This window comes from Meriones unguiculatus, chromosome 8 (genome assembly GCF_030254825.1).
Source record: "Meriones unguiculatus strain TT.TT164.6M chromosome 8, Bangor_MerUng_6.1, whole genome shotgun sequence".
NCBI lineage: Eukaryota > Metazoa > Chordata > Mammalia > Rodentia > Muridae > Meriones > Meriones unguiculatus.
This window is the reverse complement of record NC_083356.1, coordinates 2410317-2422419: the sequence shown is the minus strand read 5'-3', so window position 1 is coordinate 2422419 and position 12103 is coordinate 2410317. Positions and strand designations below refer to the sequence as shown.

The following is a 12103-nucleotide window of genomic DNA, read 5'->3' as shown; positions in this document are numbered from 1 at the left end:
GTGTATGGTGTGTCTGTGTGTCTGTGTGTCTGTGTGTCTGTGTGTGTGTGTGTGTGTGTGTGTGTGTGTGTGTGTGTGTGTGTTTGATGCCAGCAGAGGCCAGAAGAGGGCACCAGTGCCCTAGAACTGGAGACTGGAGACTCTGACCTTTGTGAGCTGCCACCGGGGAGCCGGAACCCAGGCCCTCCAGAAGAGCAGCCAGTGCCTCTCCAGCCCCTAATGCACATTTCAAAAGTTAGAAAGGAAAATCTAGATTAAATATTAACCGTATCCACATAAATTACTTGCCCACTCAGTTGGTATGCAGAAGAGCCATGTTTCCGTTCTGTGGTCTGGAACTTGTCTTTCATAGCAGGAAGTGGCCCTCGGCTCCCTCTCCGGTGTGGGCTGCAGAAATTGCTGCTGTTTGCACATATTCCCTGCTGTTCTGCTTTAGAAATTTGATGTTTCACTTTCTTAGGCACCTTTTCATGCCACATCTTCAGCATGGTATCTGAGGCTTTGAACAGGTGAGAAGACTTTTCAGAAGCCACAATTAATGAATTTGTAGAGATGGGTGAGGCACAGGTCAGAAAGGTGATCCTGTCACTGAGTAGCTAACAGAAGCCTAGAGCCACAGATCATTAGACTTTCTCTGTATAATTTCTTCATGTCTAAGAGGCTCCGTCACACATTTCCTAAGCATGCATGGCCTGCCAACCCTGTGCCACCTGGGCCTCATAGTATGCCCTCTGCTTGCTAAGGTGAGAATGTCATGGTGGGCGGAAACAGGCCCCTGCCTCCCTGCTTCCTGTAAAGCCCTGTAATTATGCTTTACAGAATGCACCTCAGCTTGCTGTGTTCTGACACCTTAGCAGGAGAAATTGCCCCTGAAGGATGGAAGCATGACTGTGGAGGAGGTTTAGGCCTGCCCTGGCCTGGGGAGCAGCCATGCCGCCTTTGCCATGAAGCAGGCTGCTGCCCTGTCAGGTGGCTTCCCGTGGCCAGGAAGTCAGTGGGAAGAGTGACAGCGTATAGCCACAAACAGGTGTGATATTCACGTTCTTCCAGCGACCACCAGGGAAAACCGTTAGCACCTTCCTTGCTCCTAGGTACATGTGGCTTCTGTTTTGTTTTGTTTGTGAGTGTTAAAGGGATCAGTTAGACAAGATTCCCTCAGTCTAGTTCCGAGAAACTTTCCTGCCCTCCACTCTGTGACAGTAGCTTAGGGATCCCTGTGGGACTGGTATCAAATTTGCTGTTGTTTTTGAGACAGCGTCTTTCTATGAGCCCTGGCTGGTCTGGAGTTTGTTATATAGACCAGGCTGGCCTTGAACTCACAGGTCCGCCTTCAGTGCTGTATTAAAGGTGTGTGCCATCACACCCCCCCCTTTTTTTTTTTATCAAGTTTTAAAGCTTTCTTTCGCTGCAGAGCAGCAGGGAAGTTGGACCATGGCGTTGCAGCGCTGAGCCTCACAGCTTACTGGTGTGAAGTCCATCTTGTGTAGCCTGGGGCCCGCCTCCGGGTGGTGAGGGACGATTAGGGAGCACGGCATCCTGCCTGCCACAGTACATGATGAGTAGACCTCGGGTGCGTATTTCTTCAGCGAGGCTCAGAGGTACAATTACCGAGAGCTGTGAAGTCTTTAATGTTCCTTTACTCATTTAGCGTGTACTGGGGTCTGTCCACATAGATGTGTGCGCCACACCAGTGCAGCGCCCAGGGAGGGGCAGATTTACAGTGTGTGTGTGTGTGTGTGTGTGCTGGAAGTCTAACCGGGTCCTCTGGAAGAACAGTCAGTGCTCCGGAGAGCTGGGCCATCTCTCCGGCCCCACGACCAGGGGCTTTAAACGCAGGTTTACAGGTCTCTCCTGCCTTGTCCCTGAGAATGCCAGAGTTGTAACCGTGCAGGCAGAGCAAGTGGAAGAGTTTGCTGAGTCCTCGTGCCCTGCCTTAGCTCAGTGTCTTTCAAGGTGCCTGAGTTGTATCGGTGTGCGGGCATTCTGGGAATACAGCCCGCTTTGGCTTTGTTGGTGTCTTCATATAGCTCTGTGTAACGCAATTTCGCTTGAGCCAGAAAATCTGCCCCCCCCCCGGAGCTCTCCCGCTGTCCCACCCCACTGATGGGCGTTAAGACATCAGTTCAGTAATTCTGGCTTGTTAGCTCACTTATTGCCTCAAAGCTTCACAGCCTGGTTAGATTCTGCCTTAAATGTTCTTTTCCCCAAGCGAGCTTTTGTTTGTTCGTTCATTTGTTTGTTTTGAGGTGGGGTCTTGTTAGGAGCCCAGGCTGATCTCAGACTTACAGGTTTCCTGCCTTAGCTTCCCAACCACTCAGGAAACACCTGGGGCCCTTTTTGAACGGTATTTGTTGCTGAACTGGCCGTGTGCATGGTTACTCTGAAGAGCACGCTGGTCTGCTGGCGATTAGCAGAAGCTCACCTAGGAGAGGTGAGTATGCCGGCTCCTGGTCAATAGCTGTGGCCGAACACCTGCCGAAAAGTGACTCACGGGAAGAAGGGTCGATGTGGCTCACAGTCTAAGAAGGGCACAGTCTGCGGGGCGAGCTGTGAAAAGCTGTGTACAGAGACCTGTGCTGGGCTCAGCCCCTCGCTCCTCCTTCCTGTTCAGTCCAGAGCCCCAGACATGGAGTCATCCGTGGTCACGGTGGGTCTTCCCAAGTGAAACCTTGGTGCAAACATCCTAACGAGCACGCTGGCAGATGTGTTCTGTGGCGGTTCTAAACCTGGCCACGTAGACGGTGAAGATTAACTGCTGCCGCCCTGAGACACCCAGACACAAGCTTGGCCTAAACCGCAATACCTGCCCTCTCCACGGGCCCCTTTTCATGTCACACGGCCCAGTGCCTCCCTCTCTGTGCGTCTCCACAGCCTTTAACAGTCGGAACACCGTTGAGGGGTCCAGAGTCTCAGCTGAGACCCCTACTGTGAGTGTCCACTGAGAAAACCCAGAGATTGTGTTCTTCCAGCGGCCAGGACAGAGCTAGCCCTGCCCACCGCAGAGCGAGGGATCCCGGGGAGGGGCTGGGCCACAGCAAGGGCAGGCTTTCAGGGAGGGGCTGGGCCGCAGCAAGGGCAGGCTCGGCGAGCAGCGCCAACCCTGCCGCACAGGCCTGTGAGGGGGTCACGTGTGCTGTGGTGGCCTTAGATGTCCACCTTTCCTTCACTGTGCCTGCAGCACACAGAGCCCTGCCTGCGCGTGCGTGTGCGTGTGCGTGTCTGTGTGTGTGTGTGTGTGTGTGTGTGTGTGTGCGTGCATGTGCGTGTGTGTACTCGTGTGTGCGTGCGCTACGGAGGCCACATTCTGAGGTGTTTCTTGCAGCGTACGCTTTCCCTCCCAACCTTATGCAGTGACCTTTCAGGGCCTCCTTGTGGGGAACCCGACCCTGCCACACTTAGCCTGGCCTCGATCACTTTCTGGACCTTGGCACAAGCTTTTTGTGTGTGGGGCAGTTGTTTTTGTTTTGTTTTGTTTTTTTCAAGACAGGGTTTCTCTGTGTAGCTGTGGCTGTCCTGGAACTCCCTCTGTAGACCAGGCTGGCCTCAAACACAGAGATCCACCTCCCTCTGCCTCCTGAGAGCTGGGATTAAAGGCGAGTGTGTCACCACCGCCTGGCGGCACAAGCGTTTATGACCCTCCTATTTGTGTCTTTCCTGCCTACAAACCCAGCTAATCTGGACAGTCCCGGCTGGTTTTACCACCGGCTTGGTGTGTAGCCCTTGGGATTACAGTGGAGGCGAACCTTCGTGCCTTCTAGGCTGACTGTGAGGAAGCCTCTCTCCAGGCAGCGGTTTCCAAACGGGGAGTCTCCCTGGTGCGGCTCAGGGCTGAGGCTTCGAGCCTGCCACCGTAGAACCCTCACTCAGACCTGTGTGCACAGCTAACTCTGTCTGCACAGACCTCATATACAGATCCAGCGGTGCATTTCATGCTGATTCCAAACGCATCAAGCGGACAGCGGTGGCTGTCGCAGCAGGGCTGAGCCGGTACGTAACAGATTTAGACAGGCCCAAATGTGTCCAAAGTGAGAGATGTAGAGATCAGAACAGTTAGGAGGTCAGGGTCAGGCTCTAGGGACTGTCTTCACTAGTCCCGTCACGCTGGCGGACGGGGACTTTGTTCCAGCTACCCTCCTGTAGGTTAGGTGGGTGTGTAGAGCCAGGTCATCAGCTGCTCGCCTCGCCTCTCGGGAGGCGGAGCCTGTGACCGAGTGAGGAGAGTTCTCCTGGGCCACATGTCACACAGCTGACCGGGTTCGAACGACTGATTCCTTAGGACGTTTTCTGTTCTGTCCTGTGGCTTCTCTAGCCGTGTGTTCGCTGCTTGTGCACCTGGCAGTCTGTCTGTGACTCACCTTTTGCTGTTTTCACCTGTCCGTTTCCTGTGGCTGGGGAACTGCTCCCGTGTGGGCTGCAGGGCTGAGGACATGCTCGTCAGAGGCCGCGCTGCAGCGCCGTGGAGCTGCGTGGTCTTTGTCCCACACTGTCAGTTGTCCGTCCTGCGTATGAGAGTGCTCGTATCTGTCTGGGCACAATGGCTCGTCCCCTAACTGCGGGCCCCAAAGAAGAGTCTTTGCATCCTGAGTTAGCAGTGGCCGTGCTCCTAAGTCACATGCAACAAACTGCACATGCTAGTTAGAAAGGAAAAGCCCGTGCTTTCTAGAAGGCTCGTGGCGTGCCGACACAGCGCATTTATTAATTCTCCTTGCTGTCATTTGTTAAGAGCCGTTCCACCGCCTTAATGGGCTCCGTGCTCAGGAAAATTCTCTGCTGTTGTTATAAACGGATATTTCCCCTCGGGCAGTAAACCACAGCCCAATTTCAATTTCCTTTTAACTCATTTACTTCACAAAGATCTAATTTAAGGCAGATTGGGTAACATCGTCTTGGACTTGATGGCCACCAAGTGATCGTTGCTTAAGAAATATTCTCCTAAATGTCTAAGGCTCCTTGCCAGCTGCCTCCTGAAGGGTCTGCTGTCGGCGCCACACTGAACTGGGCTGAGGCTTTCCTGCTGGATCCTCCCACCTGGCAGTGACAGGGGCTGGATTGAAGAGCCGTGTGCTTTCAATTTTCAGTCATGTGCAGTTATAGCACATCTTTAATCCCAGCACCCAGGAGGCAGAGGCAGGTAGATCTATTCAAGGTTGAGGCCAGCCTGGCCTGGAGTGGGTTCTAGGATGGCCCCAGCTGCATAGCGAAACCCTGACTAGAAAAACAAACCAGCATGTATTTCCTGCCGGTGAATTTTCAGTCATACCTGTTGATGTTACGCATTGTTTGGTCACTGTGAGAATATCAACTTTAAGGAAGAAAGGTTTGTTTTGGCCCTGGCATCAGTTGGTCCAGCCTGTGGTCAGCTGTGGTGAAACAGCGTCATGACAGAAGGGCATCGAAGGGGGCAGCTGCTCCTCATGGCAGCCGACAACCAGCAGCAGGAAGGGGCAGGGAATAGAACATATATCTGGGTCTCCCTCACTCACCCACCTGCTCACTCAAGCTCCGCCCCGCCCTCCAGGCCCCACCACAACCCCCAAATGCTGTCAGGTTACCACTGTGACAATGGATTCACCCAGGCGCTACATGCGAACCCTGCGATGCAGTCATGACCTAAAAGCCACCCGTCTGCTCAGGGCTGGTGCCAGGAGCCGAGCCTTCAGTCCTCAAGGAGCGGCCACCCGTCTGCTCAGGGCTGGTGCCAGGAGCCGAGCCTTCAGTCCTCAAGGAGTGGCCCGTGCCCAAACCACGCTGCTGTTCACCACCCCTGCCATATTCGCTATCTCCGAAGGAGCGAGCGTGGGAGCAGGGGAGTCGGCGGGGCATACAGACAGGTGTGGGGCTCTGCCCCCAGGAGGCTGCCCCATTCCCCGCTGTGGCTCCCCCCCACCCCCGGGCAGCAGCAAGCACCCTCCCCCCGGTCTGGATGGACTGACAACTCCGAGAGCTTTGCCTGCACCTCAGCAGGTGTGTCTTGTGAAATTCCTAAAATGCAGCAACACAGACAAGGCTAGGAAGGACGGGCCGAGCCCAGCCAACAGGCCTTTCGGCTTCTAAATGGGAAAAGTGAGAGCCAGGGAGAGGCAGCGGCTCACCTGAGCACACAGCAGTGAGGGCCGGGGAGATGGAGACGGTCCTCGTGTTTCAGGACACTTGAGGGACGCTCCACTTGCTCGCTGGAGGGCAGATTCTCTGGACTCTTGTGCAGGCCCGTTTAGCTGCCTCTAAGGTAGGGTTTCAGAGTCCTCACGGGATTCCAGGGCAGCCGATCTGGCCTTCCTTAGAAACTGGCACGAGCTGCCCCACGGGCCAGATCCGTGTTGCCATCTGTCCTGTGTGGCCACTCGCTAAGTTTAGTTTATTCCCAGATCCTTGGATGTGGGGGAAAGTGGCGTGTCCGTGCGGCTCGACAGATGCCAGTGGCTTCTGTGCCCCTCCGCGCACGGCGCTTAGCACCCGCACACCCACAGAGAATGCCTGCCTGCCGGCACATCCCAGTCTCCGCGTGTCACGGGAGCCCTGTAAAGCCCAGTGTTCACTGGGAAATTCCTGAGCTCTGAGCACTTTTGGGTGTTGGTCCATACGCCCTCTTGCTGTATCCAGAAGGCGTGTTTAAGAAACACTTCATGCAAATTACTGCCAAATCTAATTATTTTCAGGATAGAGTAAATTACAGAGCTTTGAACGAGTGGAGGATGTGCGTTTGTTTAGGGAGCTGGGTGTGCAGAAGATGATTCTCGCTCACTAGAGAAAGGGCCTTGACGCGTGGGGTGGGGAGGATAAAGGCTGTGATGGTGGAGAAAGAAGTAATGCTAAAAGTTGTCTTTATTTCGTGTGCAACATTGTCTCTCAGTCGTGAACGTTATGCTTCATGAGTGAAATGTAAATGGTAAAGTGTTTGTTTCCTAACCAGTCTTTTAAAAGCTCTATAGAAGTCCCTGGCTTTCCCCAGCATCTGTTTTCTGGTTCATCACCAGAAGCCCAGCTAGCTTTTCAACTAGTATGTCCTCTGATGCCTTCTTTCCCCCCTTCTCTCACCTCAGATAACAGACTGTTCATTAGCCAACAGACAGCATTTATTGAGCACCTTCTGTGTGCAGATAATGGCTCTGTAATAGGAAACGCCTCCCATGTGACCAACCCAAGAGAAAGAAAATAAAGGGCAAAGGGAGCAGGTTTTGATGTTGTTGTTTAAGTCTCATTATTTGTCTTAAGGGAGCAGGCGATCTCATAAAGGTGAGCTTTACGTCCTGCTGCATGGGCCAGTGGTTTTGTTGTTGTTGTTGTTGTTGTTTTTCCCCACGATTCTTAGCATACTTTATATGCTCTACCCAGGAGCTTGAATTTCCCATTTACCAGAGAACCCATCCCCTGTGTCAACTTCTGCCATGCAGTCATGAAAGCACCATCCAGTCTGGCCCCGGAGAGGAGGTAAAGAGCCTCTGATCTTGGCGCTCTGCCGGTGACCTCTGTGGGCGGTTCCTCTCCTGAGCACCTGTGAGCTGCTCACAGGCTGCTAATCCCTCCTTACCTGTACTCCAGGGGAGTGGCTGAGGTTGAATGAGGAGGGTGTTTGAAAGGCCTGGCATTGCACAGAGAGAGTTGCTATGGAAACACAGAGGGGCTCAAGTACTTCCGAAGGAGGGAGTGTTGTGGCCCATTTATTTCTTCTGGAAGCCAAGAAATGGAAGAGCCAAATCTGTGCCCTTGACCTGTTTTAAGCTAACCCCAGATCTTCCTAGTTCCACCTGCTTTTAGGATAGGGCTTTCTCTGGAGATTATAACTGAATCTGTACATAGCAGTGTCAGAAGAGTGGTTAGCACAGCACCGTACCAGACCTGGGATGGGCAGGAGGGCATTCCTAACTGACAACAGCTGCACAGCAAAGCGGCTTTTCTTCCGGGAGAGCCTGGCGACTCTGGCAGATGAAGGGAGGATAAGACAGGAGACAAGAGGAGCGAGACTCTGAAAGCACTCTGCTAGGCACTCTTTGGGAGTATGTGCGCCGAGCAGTGTAGTGAACCGCACGAGGAACTGAGAGTGTGACTCTCGCGTCTAAAGGAGTCAGGCTGAGTCTCCGGGAAGGCGAGCAGAGGAAGGGGAGAGGGATGCTGCCCTGGGCCCCAGCTGGCGTGTGTTAGGTTAAACCTCGTGCCGGCATCTTCGTTAGATTTTAGATGCTGGGTTTTGTGTGACCGCCTGTCTGAACAGGCTGTGTACCCTGTCTCGGTTTTCCTGGTTAAGCTGTCTTTGTACTTCTGGGCTGTGTCTCTTGTGGTCAGATACTCAGTCCTTTGCGGGCTGAGAGATCTGATTCTGGTATTTTTGCTGAGGCCCTTTATGCCCATAATAATGAAATTCTCTCAGTCTAGAGCCTTCTCTTCCTGTGACGTCATTGCCTGGTTCTGTATAAAGTAACCGTAGAGAGTGAGTTGGGAATTATTCCTCTCTCTTCCATTTTTTTTTTTTTTTTTGGAAGAGTTTGTGCTAATTCTTTAAACATTTGGTAGAATTCATTAGTGAAGCCATCTGGTCCCTGGGCTTTTCTTTGTGGGGGTTCATTTTTTAATGCATGGCACAGAAGGGTATTTATAGTAGTCTCACTTGAGGGAAAGACTGTTTAAGGATAGATCTGTGTGCTGATACTTATAAAGAAAAATTCTGGAAGGATATAAAAAAAAAACTAGCCAAAAGATTAACACTGGGTAATAGAATGGTACTTAATCTAGTATTTTTAAATTCTAGGCATACTTCATCCACAATAAAACACGATTTTAAAAGACCCCTTACAAGTGACTCCCACTTGGCTCTCTGCTGTCTGTGTTTGTGCTGGCCTGACCCCCGCAGGGACTCCCGCTTTGGCAGCCCCTGCGTCTGTCCCCAGCACCCTCTGCCCTCTTCTGTCCTCTGTCAGGTTGTGCTCAACCCTGCCTGCCGTGCCGCCCCTTTTCCTGGCCATCCGTCAACCTGCTCAGTCAGTTTCTTTAGTTCCTGCTTTTTCTCTGTGGACGTCTCCTGCTGCCTCTCCTTTTTCACTACCCACAGGCAGGCTGAAGGTAGCAGGGTCTCTCCTGTCCTGCAGCCTCTCATCGTTTTCTTTTGAACTTCGTACTTATCCACCATCATGACTGCAGGTCCACACACATCCTCCTGTAAAGTTCCGTTGAATTTTGTGCCCCCTCCCCATCTTGCCGTGGTGCTTGGCTGGGTAGGTGGGCAGTGCGAGCCTTAAGATGCGTGTGACTGTCGCCTGCTCCGGGGACATAAAGCAGTCTGGGTTGATGGGAAGGTTCGTGCTGGCAAATACAATTGAGTGCTTTTGGCAAGGTTGGTGCTGGGAGCTCTAGAAGCCAGACCGAGCAGATTCGGTGAGTAAATATTGAATGAAGTGTTCAGCCTCCTTGCTTCCTTCCAGTCTCCGCCCGGCTCTCTTTTCCCCACAGGCCAACTGGCCATCTGACCAGTCCTTCACTGTGGTCTTCTCTGCCCTAACGGCCCTGTCTTCTCTGTGTCAGGGTCAGCATAGCTGACTTCCTCGCATTCACACTGACTGTCTTCCTGGTTGGAATGTAAACTCCTCAGACAGGGTTGTTCTCCAGCAACTTCTAAACACCTGCAACCGTGCCCGACACGGAGCTGATCTTAGCCACAGTTCCTGAGACAGTGAGCCTGAAATGAGTGAACTTTAGTACCCTGCCCGGACTTGGCAGAGACAGTTCAAAATTATTCAAGTGTGATCCTGCTGATACCACGGCCCTGTTTAAATGCAGCCTGAGGCCGGGTGCTGGCATGGAGGGGACAGAAGCTGTTTGGCTAAGGTTTTTGTTGTTTGTTTGTTTGTTTGTTTGTTTTGCCTTAAAAGCCAACCGGGAGCAAAGTTCAAAGTATCTTTCTGTGAGTTTATTCCTTACCCAGGAAAATGTTTTGTGCGGTGACTAGTGCTCGCGTTTTAATGATCTCTCCTTTTCTTTCTCCACAGACCTTTGTAGTATTAAACAGAGGGAAAACTCTCTTCAGATTCAGTGCCACGCCCGCCTTGTACATCCTCAGTCCTTTTAACCTCATACGAAGAATAGCTATTAAAATTTTGATACATTCATATCCTTTTCTGCTGGGAGCGGGAGCTGCGGGGCTGTGAGGGTTCGAGGTGCTGTGTATCCTCTCCCCAGGAGTGTCGCTGCCCACCCCAGCCCGAGGGTTAGAAAGTCCAGCCGGACCCAGGAGACGCTTCTGCAGACTTGTTCTTAAAAACATGGCAGAAGTCTAGAACTTTGTTGGTGTCATTATGAGGGGCAAATTAAGATGTTTTAACCTGGTACTGGAGTCTTGGCTTTTTAATACTTTCATTCCATGACAAATTTAACTTAATAAATTTAATGTATTCATGTGTGATATAAAAACTTTTTGCAAACTACATCTTTAATCACAAGTAGCAGAATGAACGCTCTAGGGTTGATTTTGTGTGTTTGTTTGCTAGAGAAGGAGCTTACAAAGTACCTGGTATTTCTCAGATGAAATCAGGTCCCTGGCACAGAGAGTCAGACACAGCTTGGATAAACAGAGATATTTTCTGAGGTTTGCCCTCTGCTTAAGTAGGGAAGCGCCAAGCTTTTCGTCCTGTGAATACAGAGCGTGTGACAATGGCAGGAGATCTGATGGTTAGCAGCTTGGAACTGTGGCTAAACGTGAATGACCGGGACTTCCTTTAACAGTGCCTGGCCCCGGGCATCAGCGGTGTGGCGCCCTCCAGGGAGGCCAAGGAGGCCAGCAGGTGCAGCTCCACCGTGCGAAGCTCGCTTCACCCGGTTGGTTGTGAGGTCAGGAGGTTTGTAAGGAATGGAGATTTGCAGCGGACTGTGTCCATCCTGGGCCGGAGGGGGACGTGTCTGTGTGGAGTACCCTGAAGGCTGTTATTTCCCAAGATCACTCCAGCTGCAGAGGAGAGAAAAGTCCACCTAAAGGCAGCAGCTTCCTTAGCTCCTAGGAAGGTCAGGGTGGGGAGTAACACCGGTGGGGAAGTGAGTTTATAGAATGTGAGCTCTGCCCTCTCGCAGTTTGAGAACTCCTGCTGGCTTTAAAACGGGTTCCTTAATCTCAATATTCAAGAACAGAAAGAATAGAAAGAACAGAAAGAACGGCCAGGCCACCTCCTCAGTGATCACACTGACGCACCCTCTTACCTGTCTCAGGACGGCTGGGGTGCAGGGACCTAACAGGCCGCACTGGTTTTCAGGCTGGACACGGCCAGCGCACTGTGGCTGGACCGTGGCTCCTAGAGACACGCAGCCCGTTGGAAGACCCCGGAGGAACGTGAAGCATCAATTACGTGTGCTTTCAGATAACTAATTAAGCAAGATAATTAACAAAACTCGAATACTGGGTGAGGGGTGGGAGGCGGATTTACTCTCCCCTGGTGGCCTTGGGGTCTCTGGTCACTTGTGGCAACTGTTCATACATTTTAAGTATTTAAATGTTTCTCCATGGTCAGCATGGAAAGAGGCAAGTGTATCCAAAAGCAGTGGGCAGTGACAGTCCTGCAGGCTGGGGACTGTCCGTCTGTCCAGCCCCGCCACTGATCAGGTGGGGTGTCCGGGGCCTTTCTTGTGGTGATTTAGGTGGCCGGTTTTCTCCCCTTCCTTGCTGGCGTGCTTCCAGGGTCGGGCCGGACTTTGTTGGCCCCTTAACTCCTGCCCACAGTGTTCAGCATGATCATCATGTGCACGATCCTGACCAACTGTGTGTTCATGACCTTCAGCAACCCCCCCGACTGGTCCAAGAATGTGGAGTAAGTGGCCCTTTCTTCCAAGACTCACGCAGGGAGAGGAGAGAAGGAGTGACCCAGGCAGTGGTGGGGGCGGGCCGCCGAGGTAACGTGGATCTAGTGACCTGAGAAGTGGGCTCTGGAAAGCCAGGCCCTGCCGAGGGCCTGCCTGGCCCCTGCCTGGCAAGGCCTCTGCCATCCTGTGTCCTCCTTCCCCCGAGGCTGAGAGAGCCCTGGGGGCCTCCTTGCCCGTTCTGGAGTCATCCTGGTGTGCTCTGGAGCACCAGTGGGGCCTAGTGTGGCACCCCGGTTGCTGCGGGCGTGTCGGTCAGACGCCCTCTCTG

At 52.6% G+C, this 12103-nt stretch overlaps 1 protein-coding gene across 7 annotated transcripts in view; it reads left to right on the top strand.

Moving 5' to 3' along the window:
* The window catches only part of Scn8a (sodium voltage-gated channel alpha subunit 8), a 156202-nt gene that overhangs the window by 67597 nt on the left and 76502 nt on the right, over positions 1–12103 (top strand). For all 7 annotated transcript variants that reach the window (XM_060388586.1, XM_060388587.1, XM_060388591.1 and 4 more), the window contains exons 3-4: positions 9978–10097; positions 11695–11783. In XM_060388586.1, the coding sequence (XP_060244569.1) occupies positions 9978–10097; positions 11695–11783 (209 nt within the window). The remainder of the gene's footprint in view (positions 1–9977; positions 10098–11694; positions 11784–12103) is intronic.